This window comes from Etheostoma cragini, chromosome 19 (genome assembly GCF_013103735.1).
Source record: "Etheostoma cragini isolate CJK2018 chromosome 19, CSU_Ecrag_1.0, whole genome shotgun sequence".
Taxonomy (NCBI): domain Eukaryota; kingdom Metazoa; phylum Chordata; class Actinopteri; order Perciformes; family Percidae; genus Etheostoma; species Etheostoma cragini.
The window spans coordinates 9,927,400-9,944,667 of NC_048425.1; the positions used below are offsets into that span (position 1 = coordinate 9,927,400).

General features: G+C 39.7%; 1 protein-coding gene across 6 annotated transcripts in view; it reads right to left on the minus strand.

The window, feature by feature from the left end:
- nrxn2b (neurexin 2b) overlaps positions 1–17,268 on the minus strand; it is a 589,914-nt gene that overhangs the window by 452,512 nt on the left and 120,134 nt on the right. For all 6 annotated transcript variants that reach the window (XM_034856686.1, XM_034856684.1, XM_034856685.1 and 3 more), the window contains one exon: positions 7,336–7,353. In XM_034856686.1, coding sequence (XP_034712577.1) covers positions 7,336–7,353 — 18 coding nt within the window. The remainder of the gene's footprint in view (positions 1–7,335; positions 7,354–17,268) is intronic.

Below are 17,268 nucleotides of genomic sequence, written 5' to 3' on the forward strand. Positions count from 1 at the left end.
ATTTAAAGCTGATTCTGGTTTCCAACTTCGGCCCAGGTGTGTCTGTTAAAACACCGACGGAGACAACTTCTCTCTGTTGATGCTTTATTTCAATCAAGCATCAGTAGAAACATGGGTGGGGGGGTAGCTCTGCTATGGCTGTGTGTGTGGTAATAAAAGAAATAAAGAACATTGTAAAGGCTACCATACACAATGTTTAGGAATCATATATGCTAGTAAATAATAACAATAAACCCACTATTAATTACATTATCTTAATGAGCAAGGACGTTCAACAATTGTCATTAAATCGAATCAACAGCCAGGTGTAACCTAGGTAACAGGTGTAACCTCGGTAACAGGTGAAGAACACAAACAAGCCAACTTTTAAATTTGTAAGAACTATACTAATACAACAGGCTTAAGTGAACTGACAACATAAGTTATATGACTTACAGTTGTCAAAGACGCACACGATCTCAACTAATTATCCTCCGGACAGCTAGTTTCTTTTTCTTTTCTCGCACCTATTTCTCCATGTGCCATGCACGCTCGCGGTGTGAGGCGTGTGTCCGCGCTATTCTCCAACATGCACTCACAATCACACCTGATAGACAACCTTTAGTACAAAACTAAATTAACGGGCCAATTTTGTAAGATGTAATGAGTAGAAAGTACCGATATTCGTGTTAAAATATAAGGAGTAAAAGTGAAAAGTCGCCAAAAAAAATAGATAGTAAAGTAAAAATATCTGAAAAAACTACCTGAGTACAGTAACGTATTTCCCATCTCTGGCAGTAAGTAACCACTGTATAGCAACCATCAAAGAACTCGCAAAGAACTAACCCTCACCACCACCAACAGGATATCAACAAACACAAGTGCACAGTGGGCACTGGCAGAATTCAGGCCACAGAAAATAATCTTGTTAGTCTTTCAATAAAAAGTATGCAAATCTGTCCCCATGTGGCAATGCTTCTTATCTCCTGTTTGCAGTGTGCTCTCACAGCATCATATACATCAAAAAGCAAAGAAATGAATGTAAATCAAGTTAACGAATGAATGTAGTCAATTTGAAGTCATAACAGCGAGAGTGTACAGTGATGATGTATGCGATAGGCCCTGGGCAGTACCCAGCACCAGCTGTTGGTAATAAGCTGTGGCTGTTAATGACGCTCCCTCTAAGCTGTGGAACTAACGGGCAACGAGGCCCATCTACAGCAGCGGCCTGGCCCTATTCTTAGCAAACACCCATGCTGCTCCCATAATATAACCACATTATTCTGCCCTTTTTCCTCACATGCCAGCTCTGTCGCTAACCCCTCATGGAGCCAAATCAACCTAACAGATCTGCAATGAGCCTGCTGAGCAATGTAATGAAGCTCAGCATTGGGCTCCACACAAATGCCAAAGGACATTGAATGAATTGATGCCAAAGAGGAAATATGAACGGAGACAGAAAGAATTTATGTAAATCAAAACATAAGGGGGATTAGCTGCAAGGTTAGGTCAAGATGGAAGGCATACTACTGGGTGAATTGATAGCTAGCTAGGCTATCTGTGCAAAAGTTTCTGTTGCACGAATCAAACAGCCTTTGAACATACACATGCTCCAAGTTATTTCCTGAGGCAAATTTGCAGAGGCACCAAGGCTTTGTCTGGCGATTAGCAGGCCCAAAACTATTCTGATTGGTTTAAAGAGATGCCAATAAACCAGAGCATGTTTTACTCCCATCCTGGGATGATGTGTGAACTAGCCAGACCCGCCTATGCAGTGCTGTAGAGGGTCTGGCAATGCAAGACTATAACATGTACTTCTTTACTTTAGAAAAAGCTTGCATTACTTTACAATCTATTGTAAGTGTAAAACTCTTTTAGGAACTCAATATAAGATTCTAGCTAATTAGTAAACACAGCAGTAAGTCTCCTCTGTGCTGTGATCTGTGAACAAGATGGAAAGATTAAGTTGTGTTTTTTTTTGAGTGAATAAAACCAGACCTGAACGTTGGTGGTCTGCGCAACTTTTCTTTGATTTGAGGATTAGAGCTATGGACTGTTCATCGCTGTCTCAACAATTACTCTGAGGCTAATAGAAGCGGATGCCGTTAATCTTCACATGCTGGAACCAATGTCGATCTAGCAGTGCTCTCCATCTCTTATTCCTAGAGTGTAGTCTCACACCACTCAGCTGAATACACTAAGCTCAATGATCACATACACTATAGGCACCCCGTCATTTATAACAATTCAACGCAATTTCTCAGCAGTCAGGATATTACAGTTTAATTTAGTTGTTTGAGATAAGACAAGGATAAAATATAACAGCAGTTAGTTTGAGTGATTGCCATGTCAGGGATCTCTTCAGCCTCCAAAAAAGAAAGAAAAAAGCAGAATGTCAGCAGAGCAGTAACAGAGTCACTGTCCACAACATTAACATTTTACAAGTCAGGATTTATTGTCATTAGCATTAATGATGTTATTTCTAAGCCACACCACAGTCACAATAAATATTGGGAGAACCAAACACGCAATTCCTGCAAACTGTTTTCAGAATTGATTCAGAATATCTAGAATGACCTTAAGACCTATCATCTGAATCCGCTCCTGAGAACAAAATGGTTCAAATAACAGCAAAGACCTCCACATTATCTATACTGACAACAGTCACCTAAAATACAAATACATTGGGATCAAACAGTAGCATCCTCATCATTAAAAGCCTCTCAGGATACTTGTGGGTGGGGAAAAAAGCAAGACAAGCTGTCCACTGACAGTGTTAAAGAATGCATATAGTACAGGAGGAATATTTTGATAAGGGAAAAAGATATTTTACCATTGAAAGCAATTGTTAACTATCAGGGTCTGGTCAAAATGTGAGATGCCTATCAATGCCACAGGAAAGAGTGCCTGATAAGAGTAGTTGGGAACCAAGTAAGTATTACTTACGAATATCTGTCTATTGTTGATCTATTTTCCACATATCCTTCCACGTTTCTTCACTGTTGTGTTAAAACACAGTAGAGCATAAAATGGCATAACTGGGGCATCAAATGAAGCAAATGAGTGGCCGTTTAATTGTAGTTGTGGAGTTAAACTGGTTCCCTGTGGCAGGGGATAAGAGATGGATGCCTTGAGTAGTAATTATCTCAGGTAGCAATCTCATTACCGCCCTCCTAAAGTATGTAAATGTGGCCACGGGCTCAGGAGTTATATTGTGGATCGGCCATTTTGTTGTGATCTTTTGAGGCCATGCAGTTTATCCCCATGCAGGGAAAATCACTTGAGTACCGGTTGCGTTTCCAGGGAAAATAGAGTGTTTTTTATTATCACCTTGTTCAATTAAATAGCCAGGTCGCTGTTATCAAACGGAACATTGCCACAGTGCAGTACTTCAATGATCAAGGTGATGGAGGAAATTCATAAATTAGCACAGTTATGAACTGTTTCAATGTTCACAGTGGGGCTGATCCTTCATTTCTGCATCAGCCCAGAAAAAAGCTTTACTTTACATAATCCCATTTGGGAGTTGTATGAAGTCTGAATATAAAAACAAAATAGCTCCAGGTTTTGACACATTTTGTGAGGGTTTGTCTGACTATTGAACATTTTAGATGGGCAGTGAAGAGAAAAACAATTTGTTTTACTAAGCGCCTCCCTACACCCAACACAGAGCATAAAGCCCTCATTCCCTCATCCTAATTGCAGATGTGTGGTTTACTGAGCATCCTTAGTCCATGGGTGGCGAGTGTGCCAATCCCATTGCCTGGGGAGGCTTCTGTTGGCTCTGACTAGCTTGAGGTTGGCATTCAAGGGAGGAAGAGAGAAAAAAGGCAAAGAGAGATGCTAATCATCTGAGCTGATGAGAACAAGGCTTGAAAGAGACAGACAAAATAGAAATGTGCACAGAAAGATGTCTCTGTCTCTGCCAATGCCATTTTTGGCATCAGAATCAAATTCAGCAGAGGATAGGGATCTTTCTTTATAGTATGCCTACCTACTTTTACATTTAGGAACAACAATTGCCTCTGCCACTACCTGCCTCAAAAGCCTGGCAATGAATAGAAAAAAAGCAATATTAAACTTCCAGCAATGATATATTTTGCAACCTTGATTTGACTGGTGTGGAGCTGGATGTGACATTTGTTCATATATATATCATTAACCATTGTTGCCTTACTTCTACTTTTACACTGCATGGTGCTGTTCTGCTCAATAATCAATATGTGTTCCATTGTATGCAGAATAGGGCAGTAATGATATGTGATATGAAACTGAAAGCGCAACACTCAGATCCACAAACCTGTGTCGCGCTGTGAGAAGACAGAATCGAGACACACCCCTTCCAACTCCCAGAGTTATCTTTCCAGTCCAGATCACAAGATCACATTGCACGTTGCATTTTAAGCTCCTTTTTTCTGCTTGGTGACACATGGAACTATATTAATGACGACCGGCGAGTTAGATCTGCCATCCAAGAGTATACCAGGCAGACAAACAGCTGACAACCTGCAGGTGGAGGCGCTGGAGACAGGCTCGGACATACAAGCCGCGGGCCGCTGTCGGGTTATGTCAGTCCGGCTAACGTTTCAGGAAAGTGGCTACATGTGTCCGACAATGCCCGTACAAGCCCACAGCTGTCTGCGAACATTGAATGTGTAAAGTGTGTCAGAGCCTTCCGGATAATTGAACTGAAACTCTGTTTCCTGTGCTTTCTTTTGGAAGGCTGGCTGCCAAAAATTGCACCTTACTAGCCTATTAATTAGCCTGAGTTAAACGCTAGCTATCAGTAAACAGAAGGTAGAGGCTGGTGTCTGGTGTGTGTGTGTGTGTGTACCAGTGTGTCGGCCTGCCTCCCACATTTGGTGAGTGTTAATTTCAGACAACGCACAATACTGTGAAAGAGTAGCCATATAATTTACTTTGTAACCGAAAGAGAATCATTTTCACCATGCTCAAATCATCTCCACAACGGAGTTTATTTCTTTTTGTTTTGTATTTTGTTACAAAGAACACAGATGTAATAGCTTTGGCTATGTATTTATTTTACTGAGGTATGTTGTTAATAATTTGTATAGGTAATATTGTTCTTTGGCGTTTAAACAGGTTTTTCAAATGTTATTTAATAAAAATGTCTTTTTCCTCAAAATCCCCCCCCCCCCCCAAAAAATGAAAAGAACCCAGGTCAGTGGAACGTGGTTCAAAAATCGTTATATGAGCCAAACCATGGGTTTAGTGTATCGTTAAAGCCCTAATGCAGAACAAAACTGTTCTGGAACCTAAAATGTACAAACATACATGCCAGAAGTAGGTTGAATTTGCAGGAGTTAAAAACGGCTTGTATCTCAAAAGCAAATCGAAATTATCTCACATTTCTTTGCCCAGTGGTCTTAATGGAGATGAAAGTCAATTTGCACTGCTCGCCTAGATCAAATTTTAATTAGGTTCTTTTCTTATTCGCTGGATCTCGATTATTTCAGGGTGGTAAGGAACAGGTGTGGTATTTGATTATTTGTCCCCATTCTGCAATACACACCGGAGGTGAACATTTCCCTAACCAAACCTCCGGTCCCTACCCAGTTTCCAAGCTTCCGCAGGCAGACAAAACGCCACATCAGTATTCAGACAACATCAGACCTCTGGGCCAAACACTCACTGGACAAAGCTGGACAAGCACACACACACACACACAAAACTATTTATGTATAAGACTCAGGAGACATGCTTGAATTATCACAGCACATAACTCACAGGAGAAAATATTCACCTTGGGATTGGTTAAAAAAATGCTTTATCATGAATGCGTGACTGCATGTTTATCTTATTGTATCATACACATTCTGCTGTGCCGATTATTGCCGCATGTTCATAATGCATGGTCGGTACTGCAGTGAGACCAAGCTACTTATTAGGAGGCGAGCGATAACACTGACACATCACTAAAGCAGGAGTTGGCTGCTGCAAAAGTGCTGTGAGCTACAGTTTTAAACTATACCCATCTCATTTTCTCACTTAGTTTGTGTGACGTGTTGATACGTCCCATTAGCCTGTCCATCTCTGATCCCATCCCACTATCCCAGTCCTATCCCTTGCCCATGTCTTCCAACCCCCACTGGTTCCAAATGATGTGCTGATAGAAAGCTAGCGTACTGTGACGTGTCAGCATATTTACAGATAAAGGCTCCGTCTGCCTTTTAATAAATGCTTTAATGGTCCAGAGCACTTTAGGTCTAGTACACAACAAGAAGGATGAAATGGAATTTGCTCGTAACATTGCATTTCCCTCTCATAAGTTACTGTGATGGGGAGGTCATTTTGAATTTTAGTGAAATGTGGAATAGCAAGTAAAAAAATAAGTGAGGCATTAATAGCAGTGAGCCTATGTATTGTACGTCTGAATTGCTAGAAAAAGTTCCATTCAAACATAGAAAGCAATCAACCACAAAGATTTAAAGTCTGATGTTGCGTTAAAATCCACCTGAGGCAGTTGAACAAATAATGTGTGAATGAAAACTGTAAAACCCCACACACATAGCAAGGCTTCTACTGCGTACATACCTCTAAATCTGAATCACTGCATCTTAGCCACATCATGAGTCACTTTCACAAACTTGAACAGGAATTTGAAAATGACAGAGGAACAACTCATTGAATACTGATAAGGCACATGGTGCAGCATAACAATAGTACAGTACAACAGAATCATGCCTGGGCTCCCAAACTGGCTATTCATTTGCAGAAACCTTTACAATTTCCATTTACATTGGAAAGTAATTCAGTTTATCAGACTTACAAAGTAGGGAATAAGCTGATGCGTGGTTAGCGTCTGCTGTGCATCACCCAGGTGGGTGCTACATATTGGTGGTGTTAGAGAGTACATAATAGCCCTACATAAATGTAATGAATTATTATTATTATTAAGATATTTGTCTTTCCACAGTAAACATTTGGAAATCCCCTCTTCAGTATACTGTACTAACAAATGAAACCCAATGTAGTAATATCCAATAGCTGAAATGCATAAAGAATAAGAGAGAGAGAGAGAGAGAGAGAGAGAGAGAGAGAGAGAGAGAGAGAGAGAGAGAGGCAGAGAGAGAGAGAGAGGCAGAGAGAGAGAGGCAGAGAGATAACAAGTTCTGGACTTCTAATCTACAGTTAGCAGTTCTTCACTGCTCATTTTGTACCCCAACTGAAATTAAATAAGATAATTGGTGGTTTGTTTGTGTTTCCGTTAATGTGCACACGTGCCTAAATGCACTGTAGAATAAAGAGGGGCTGTACCCTTCAGTGGCTATGGCAGCAAAGCCATTTCAAACCACATGGATAAGCGGCGGAAATTATAAAACTAAGTTGACTTACCGACTTGAGATGAGTCACCTGTAGAGGATGAAAAAGAAGAGAGAAAAAGAAAAGATGGATCAGTTCAAAGAGCAAAGGAAATTGTCACATGTTCACCTGGTCACCAAAAGAAACAGTAGTTATGACAAAAGGAGACATAATAGCACTGGGGGACAAAAGAAAAATCAGACTACAATTAGCATTAGAGTTTTACCAGAGTGCTATTCCACACATAAGCCTCAATGGAGCAAATAATTGATATGGTGGAGGAAAACAACTACCATGGATGTTATTTCTATTTTGTTTAAAAAAACAAGTCTAAAAGTTCACTTATTGACCTTCACTTTCCACTCATCTGTACTCTGCGAATAACTCCTCCTAGGACTCAAACTCATTAAAAAAGTCTGTGATGTCAGGTTCTTTAAAAGATATATTCTCCCTAGCTGCGTTTACATTGTGTTTGTGACTTTTAAAACTCCAGATTATCCAATTAAGCTTTTAAAAAAAAGCAACCTAGCCAAGCGGAATAATAACAAATACAAAAAGTATTTTTAACAAACAGAATAGACCTAGCGTTCTACCTTCTGAAAGAATGACATGGCACATCGATCGTTTATTATTATTAGGTAGACTTTACACCACACACAGTTACTGTCAGACTTACAGATGTGATGGATTGTGAAAGAAAGAGGTACAGAGGGGGAGCAAGTTAAAAAGATGAAAGGATAACCAAATACCTCACCACACTGAGTAATAAAAGAGGACCACAGCCCATCTAATACTCCTTTTGGATTTCTTCCAATGTTCAATAGGTGATTCAAATTTAAAAAAAAGTTTTAATAAGAATGCATAATTTTCATCTGAAATATTGATCAATGCTGTCGGGTCAAATTCCTAATTAAAGATTGGCGCTGCTGGTAGGTATTAGGTATTAAAGCAAGCACACAGAATGCGTTAATCAATCGGGGAGAAGGTCCATCCAATTAACTTGCAAAAAGCAACAACAACAAAATCTCAGAGAAGTTGGATTGTGTACACAGTGGAAGGTTGCACACGTTGCACATTTTTGGGCTGTATTGGACCAATGTGTCCTCTTGTTAGTGACCTGTTGAACATTATTCTAGATGAACACTTTTCCAGGACATGCATTTTTTTAGTGTCTCTCTGTCATAAAAACATTGTGTGTGATAAACAGTAAAATGACGAATGATTGGATTAAAAAATAATCCTTCTTGATTATTGACCTTAAAAGGGTCTATATACGATATTTAGAACATCAATCCCTTTGTGGTCACATCCCACTGATCAAGATCCCCAGCTAATCGTCACCGCGCTGCAATGCGCACCACCTTTTTCTAGGCTTTTCCTAGGATGGCAAAGACATGTCCTGCGCCATTCTGCCTCTAACTGGCTTATGCTGGTATCTATAACCTAACCAATCTTACTCCCAATGCCTAAACCAACGAAGGCAATGAGTACTAGTCAATCAGAAGTCCCGTCTTCGCCATCCTAGGAAACGTAAATTTGCATGCCAGGCGTGTGCAGGTGAGCGGCACTCATATGGTGTTTGCCTCTGACAATTTGACACTATAATGTGTGTAACCTTGCAGTATTGAATTAATAATTAATTTAAATGAAATGGAGTTTGACACCATTATGTAATGTTTAGTGCCATATCCGATGCACTAAGTGGATACTGTACAAGATTTATTTTTAACCTTTAGGAAAAAAAGAGAACCTTTAACCAAATGATTTATAAAGGTAAAGTTCATGAGCTCATTCAAATCCACTGAGCTGCTGGTTAGAGGTCTTTTAAAGTGGATCACTGCCAGCGATGGATAAACTGGACCAGGATAGGCTGCCTTGTGTACTTGTGAGATGGCTACCACTCGATGTCCAAGGTGAAAAGAAGCTTCTTCAGTCCCAACACAGGGAGCAGAGCAAGAATCCCATCAAGAGCAGATGGAGCACAGGGCGCTGTGCTTTGCAGTGTCAACACTGTTCTTGAACTACAATCCAGGCGCAATAGCTGAGACACAGTTTAAAAGTCCACAGTGGTAGATGAAGGAACATTAAGCAAAGGAGCCAGGAATGAACGGAATGAATAGGGCTGAGTCTCCCTGGCCTTGTTTGTCAATATACTGAGTTTTGACGAAGAATCTCAAGCTCCCGAGTGGTACCAGCTGCTCTGCCTGCTCTGACATTAACAAACATGCTCTAACACATGAGGGGCATAGCCAATGACGGGGACAAGTATGGAGTGAGTGTGTGTGCATGTGTGGGTTAAAGAAGCATAGATAGTAAATGAAGAGATAGTTTGACTAACATAGCTCATCTATCATGCCTTTCTGCTTCTCCCAGGCCACATTGACTATGTACGGAGCGGCATAGATGCTCCCATGTAATATCATCTCATGGCAGCTGTGTACAAATATAAAGTTATGGCAGTCACGCCATCTTTACAGTGTGGGATACAGGGCTGGGTCGGCCATGTTTTATTGATGATATATCATTCTGGAGAGCTGATAGAACCCAGGGACAGAGCTATAAAGTCTCTAGTGACCTCTGTAGTGTAGTAAATAACCCCAGTTGGATTCCATCAACTGTTTGGGGGGTGCTCAGTATTTCATGAGGCCCAGCCTTGTTTCCCACCGTGTCTACACCGCATGCTACCCCTCATTTCACCGAACAATGCATGTAACTTTTTGTGACCGTGGAGTGCTATTTCTGTAAAAGCAAGCTGAAAAATGACCCTTGGCCACCCTTGCCCCCCGTCCCCCCCTTTTTTTGGTTTTGGCAACTCAGTCTCAGAACAGAGAAGTAGTGACCCCTGTCTGCTGTCAAATTTATTTTCCATCTCTTACCACTTTCTCCAAACCTCTCTACCATTTAGCTGCCAGGCCTTCTTGCCCAGAGAGAGGAGTGTGAAAAGACATACACAAATGACTAAGACACAGGGCTTAGATTATCAGAAGTCAAAATAGTACTGTAAACACACAGTTCAGCTTGCTTTCATGTAATGTAACTACAGTAGTTAGGTGTTATTTTAGATACTTTTCAAGTTCAAATTGGTGCTAGCAGCCAATGCTAACTTTTTTGTGATTTTGAGGTTTTAAGTTTCACAGTGCCCACCCACATTGTGGATTCAGTAGTTCAGTTATTACAATGCATTCTATTTACCTTGGAACTCATAAGCCGAAGCAGGGAATGGCTTCACAACCAATTTGAATGTGTTCCATTTACAAGTTCCATTACGTCTTTTGTTGTGCATACCAACAGTGTAACATCCACACAGATAGAAGAGGGACAGACCTGTGTGTACAACTGATTTAGTGAGACACAAATAGATAAGAAGTGCTTATATCTGTATGTTACTACTGCTATCACAACTGCTGATGCACTGAGCAGCCATGAAGGATTTTTAGCTCTGGTCACTTGGTGGTTGTCCGAGAACTTTGACCTCGGAAAATCTGACTTTTGAGTAGAAATGGGACGCACTATCAGGAGTGAGATATATATATATATATAGTGCATTTATTGAATCCTCAAGGGACTGTTCAGGGAAAATATATATTCAAAATCTCTCACGGAGGTGACAGCTTAACTGTTGGAATGACTCTGTGCTTATTTTTTATAACAGTGAGCAAACTGCTGGCATTTTGCCTTGATCAAGATCTTATTACTGATGGATTTCACCTAATACGTTAAATGGAAAGAAGCAGCGTGCTACTCACACCACTTTGCTCTCCTGAGTTGTGCAAGGAATAAAATACCCTGAAATCCCATGCTAGAGATTTGCACTATTGAAATGGCTCTCAGGGAACCTTTTATTGAAAGCTAAAAAAAAATTCCATTTTATTGAAAATGGTAATCTAAATCAATTGGATGGAACACAAACTGTAAAAATATATATGGTGACATAAACATCCTGTAAGGTGAAATAAACTGCATTCAAGCACTCTTCCTGAACACTGCAATTGTCCTAAACACCTTCTTTTGGGTTAACAAGTTTGATAAAATGAAACCCCACATGAATTACATTAGAATTCTGGCAGTGGATGATATAACATGCACATTAGGCATGTCATTGATGTTCTAATCAACTATTTAGCTAAAAAAGGATTACAACTGAATTATACAAATACTAAAATCCATTTCTAATCCCTGATGTCTACTTGTGGCAAGTAAGAAAGTACAGAAAGTTATGTACTGAAGTGTAGTAGTTAGTAGGGCTGCACAATTAATCAAATTTTAATTACAGTCACAATTTTGGCTTGCACAATCAAATTTGCGAGTTCAAGCGATATTTTAAATGAGTCATTCTTTTTTTTTTTTTTGCAAAGCCAATCTACCGCTCCATAAACCACTGTCTGATCATGTACCAGTCAGAGTGGTTCCCTGCACAGCGCAGCTTAGTTTCTAGATGTAGATAGTCACAGAAGACAGAGTAACGGGAGCAAAATTCTACAACAGATAGCAGTCGGTCGTTTGTCGGTCACAAGTTTTAACCAGTTTACTAATAAATGCAACATTTTGTCCTGTCTGTGTTGTTTTTCAGACAACAGCAGTGACCAATGCTAGTTAGTGTCTGTTAGCTCACAGAGCTCTAGGGTGCAACTAACATTTTCCTAGGTCACACCGGTGCATCTAATGTCCTCGTATCTGCTGCCTCTCCACAAAACAAGCAATGTTGTTTACATTGATATGTTTTCATCTTGCGTTACACGACCCATTTCTTCTGTTAAGCCGTGCCTGTATTTGGATCTCTCCTCTTACTCTCTGCGTAGTCCCCATTTACTTACACACGACTCCCAGCAACAAGACAACGCCGGTCCAGCCTTCTGACATTTTCAGTTTTAATTGTTATTAACACAGCTGTATACCGTTAAGCATGAGAGCAAAACATGTATTCGTACCAGTGTTTCCGCTGGTAACTCTCTATCGCAGCAGTCACGGCGAAAAACACATAATTTCTTGAATGCAACTAACTTCAGTTTGTAGAGTAATAGCGTGTGAGACGGGGCCTGCTGGACCTGGGGGAGAGATGTGACCCATGGCTAGAATATCATCAAAATGCAGCGCAGTGACGATACAGACATGTCATACACACAAAGTGTGTAACTCTGCTGACCCGCCATTCGACTTGTGCTGGACCCATTCATAATGAGTCAGCCGTCACTCTGTGAGTAACATACGCACCTATATGCACCCCCCCCCACTCCCCTCCTGTCTGTTTTAATCAGTCTCTTACTGTTGTTGAAAACAAGTGAAGGAGCTTTCTCAGAGATATTTTTTTTTAATATATCCTAAGCTATGTATTTCAGATAATTATCATGTAAACATGTACTGCAGCTGTATATTTTCAATCTGGGAAAGAAATCCTGTTTTTGCCTTTCATTTTAATCCCAATCTGTTTTAATAAAAGAGCTTGAGAAAAGTGGCTTTGACCTTAAACTGAAAATGTAGCCCAATTTGTAAAAATAATATAAAAAAGGTATATATTGTGAATTGCCATTCAACCAAAAAATACAGAGATACTAGTAGAAGATCTCTAACGCAATATAGATGCACAACATGGATATGAAATTATGTGTCATTCATTTTTTTATGGTTAAAATCAAAAAATAATCGTGATAATCGTGGTCTCAATATTGATCAAAATAATTGTGATTATCATTTTGGCCATAATCGTGCAGCCCTACTAGTGGTCATGTGTTGGATCACATAATGGATCACTTTAACTTTACAATAGCCATGTGTCTAAGTGTTCAAATGAAGATACATTCCTGAATCTCTTTATCACGATTAATCATGATCTCAATTCACCCTGTTGAAATTTTTGACGTTGATTCTCATTTAATTTTACGAGCCGACTGCTTCACAAACACTTCTACTTTCTTCTGTGAGTTTTACACATAGACTGTATAAAATAAGCTTTAAAGTGCTCCAAGGGCTGCAATGCTCTCCCCTCTCTTCATTGAAGCCTCTATGTGTACAGGTTTATATTGACGCGCTATAGGTGCCAAAAAAAATCTATGTTTTGTACTGCCAATTTGTTTTGTTTTGTCATGGTTCATGTGTCCAATAAACATTACACTTTGTGAGAAAAAATGAGAGAAAGAATCGTGAAATCAATTCTAAGCAAAAAAAACGTTATTCATATTTTTCCCTGAATCATGCTGGCTTATTGTCGTTACTTTTTTTAAGTCTAGAGATATCCACATGTGTAGTGAGAGTCTGTGGTCTAAAGTTTTCTGACAGGGCCACAACACTTGTTTTTGGTACAGCCAAGAGAAAGTAAGGTACTGCCGTAGAAGTGTAATTACTGTAAAATGATTTGTGTCCTTTACAGAAGGCGTCACCTGAAGGAAAGGTTGCTTTCATTGAAAAAAGTCATTAGTAGGCAACTCAACTTCCCCCCATGGTGGGTCAATGTTTTTAAAGGCCAGTAGACTAAGCATGCAGCTCACTCACTATGCACTATGGACAACATTAGCATGTGCAGCGTTTTCGTAATACATTGGAATCCATACCATTTAAAACAAACATCCTGACTAATTAATGAAATTAAAATTACAGTAATGATAATAATAATACTGATAATTGCACTGAGTCCTGAAAAGCAGGTTGAATCAGTGAAATCCACAGTATCTGGGGCAAAGTAGAACCACTGTTTGAGTCTCCACTACACCACAACCCTTCAAAGAAATAACAGGAGAAGACTGAAAGAAGAGAAGGTATATAGCAAGCCTTGAGGCCATGGGTGCACCGTTATAGCCTACCCCAGGGGTGGGCTAATGTTCAAAGACAAAATTAACATACAATGTGCTTTTACCCTGGCAAGAAAAAAACTGTTAACTTCTGCCATGCAAAGCAGCACCAGATCTCTCTGATCACATAAGAATGGAGTCCTCACTTGTCGGGTTCAGACATCTGCTGGACATCAATTCTACTGTTGAGCAGGCTTAGCCAATTCCAGTGTCAACCGCAACATAACCTTTATAGCAATGCACCTTCAGACACGGGGCGGGAGAGAGATAACCACTGGTCGAAAAAGAGAGCTCACCCTGTGAAGCCTCAGTTTCAGTCCTAGAACTGGCAACCACCTCTTGATGGACCACATGTTCAAAGGGGCAAGTGAGATTACTTCCACCACAGCTAGCAACAAGCCTATGAGGTTAGGGTAGTGTGCCTAGTTCAACTGGGATCCAAACTGAAATAAGAAGAGGTAGGCCTTAAACTTAAGTGTGTCCTTTCCAGGGCAGGATGATTATTGCTGTTCCTGCTCCAGAACCATGGGCACTTACACCTGCTCCCTGAACTTACTTTATCCATTGTTGTTAATATCTACAGTATCTACTTAACTTAATTTATGTATGTAATAATTTACTTTTGAATTTATTGATTTTATTATGTTGCATTCACAGGCAGCAGGGGAATGCTCCGTTGCCAGGTAACAGTGACACAGTTGAGAGAGTAAGCTGGGTCGACAGCTGGAGTTTTTTTCTGCAAACTATCGGTCCTTTGGACCCTTTGAGGCCAGAAGGCTTGAGTGGCTCTCCCAGGAGAAAATAAGACTGGCGGTCGCAACACTCACCATGGAGAGCAGTGGCTAAAAGGGGTTAAAGTAATAAAATGGCATTTAAGAAGGAAACATAGAATAGTGTTTCCAGCTATGCAAAGCAGATAGGTCAAACTGACATCTGCCAGTCCATGGTTTTGCAGCCATTTTCCAATATCACATAGCTTTGTCTAATTTTGATAAGGAAAGGATCGATAAGTATTCTGTGAGGGGAAAATTGCTTTTACCAAAATTCCAAACAACGGTGTACCTCCCGTAAAGAGCTAAGTCAGCATGCCCTGTATAATCCAGCATGCATTTGAAATTGTGTGTGGTGTTATAATGAAGTCATTTCAACTGGCACACCACCCAGCATGCTTTTTGTGCATCCCGGTAACTTTGAGGTTCTTCGCCAGTGATACGACATGGTACCTCTTAGTTGTTGGATGGTGCTTAAAGCTAGTGTTTGACCAATGCTTCAAACACAAACTCACACACTGATCCCCTTCTCCTAGTGCGCGTGCACATCTCTTTCCTGGACCCCAGTCCATCCTCTAATCTTCTGGACTCGATGCTGAGGCTGCAGTCTGGTAATTCACCAAATCCCTTTCTGCTACCCTCAGCCCATACCTCTTCTCTGATGTCAAGTGCTCCTTGACAGTACAAATGCAAACACTCGTGTATAAAAACACACACATCCGCATATAAACATGGCAAACACATTAAAGCTACATGCTAGAAGCATAAACTAAAACCTTTACCAAATGTCTCAGTATTCAGATTTGATTTTGTTTTCTTGTAAGAGTGACTTCTTTTTCTGGGTTTCCATTTGATGAATGTCAGCATATACAGCCTGCATTGCTTAGGTCCGGCTCTTTTTAGTTATAAGCTCACTTTTATGTCTACATTCTCAAAACTGTCACTGGAAAAGCATCCACATTTGATCGCGGATTTCATGAGATGGTTTGTTTTTTCCTTGCAAATCACCAAAGTGCTTCCTGATTTGCCATTAAACAGCCCCCTCAAGAACAATGTGTAATTGTGCCTGCCAGTGAAAGTGTCTGAGTATGTCACTCAAGAGCAAAATTTGGACACTAAACACTAGATACCACTTGAAACATTTTCTGTCTTTCTTTCTGTCTTTCTTTCCTTGATAATTGAGATTGCATTCAAGGATAATTGAAAATGGGCCTTCAAAGAGATATTTATTCTAATCTCAGATTGATGAAATATATTGTTTTTGTCCAAGAGGACATTTGCATTATGATAAAACAATAAAGGAAAGTGTATTTCAGAAGTTAAAACTGGGTGAAGTTATAATTACGAAAAGCAAAGAGGATAAAATACATACACCAAACATTACAGTGTATTGCTGTCCACTGTGAAGCAAACATATTACATGTTATTAGATAATTGATATGTCAACGATTGTGAATGTTGCCTTTCAATGCTTTCATTTTGTTGATTGGATGGTTTCTAACTGTGTGATAAACTGATTTAATCCACCCACAGTCTCTGCTCATTTGAAACTAGATAGGCAGGCTAGTTAGAAAGGTACCCGGTTGGGATAACGGAAGTCCTAAGGAATATTTAAGGATGCATGCAACAGACTTCAATGTCCACTAACTGCACAAAGGCCATAATTGTGGGGGAAGTTAAAAGGCAGAAAGCAGTAGATTAAAGATAAAAGATAAAGGAGATGCAAATTATATGAAAAGCATGTATTTAAAAGGGAAAACAGGATTTGGCACAGTGTGACTGTGTCTATGTATAAGAGTTTAATAACAACATGAAGGACTTTTTGAAGGCTCTCCAGGGTCCAACAAAGCAGCAACATTTTATTATGCAATGGGGCTTTGTCAGGGGTTAAGAAGGGTACTTTGTAAAGGATGGAGTGGCCCGCTACCAAGGCTTCCGCTCTGTTCCTTTATGATTAGTGTGCTTGTTCTGTTAGATGTGATTGGACTAATGCTGCAATGCTCTACCCGAGTTAATGGTCTGTGGTTACAGTTGCCAAGCACTGCTGCTTGATTAAATTATTCACTTAATAAGAGTATTAGTTGATTAATCTACCAATTAATTGGCTGGGTCAAAGTGATTGTAACTGAGACTTAGTTTAACTGCCAATTTACAAATGGTGATGGTATTACTTGATATTCACTCAGTGAAGGCATGATGCTGTACTCAAAACATTAATCCAGATAAGTGGTGGTCAATAATGTACATCCATCCATCAAGCTAGCTATCCTTACATAAATACAGTACACACACACACACATATACATACATATATATACATATATATATACATATATACATACATATATATACATATATAAATACATATATATATACATATACATATACATATATATATACATATATATATATAT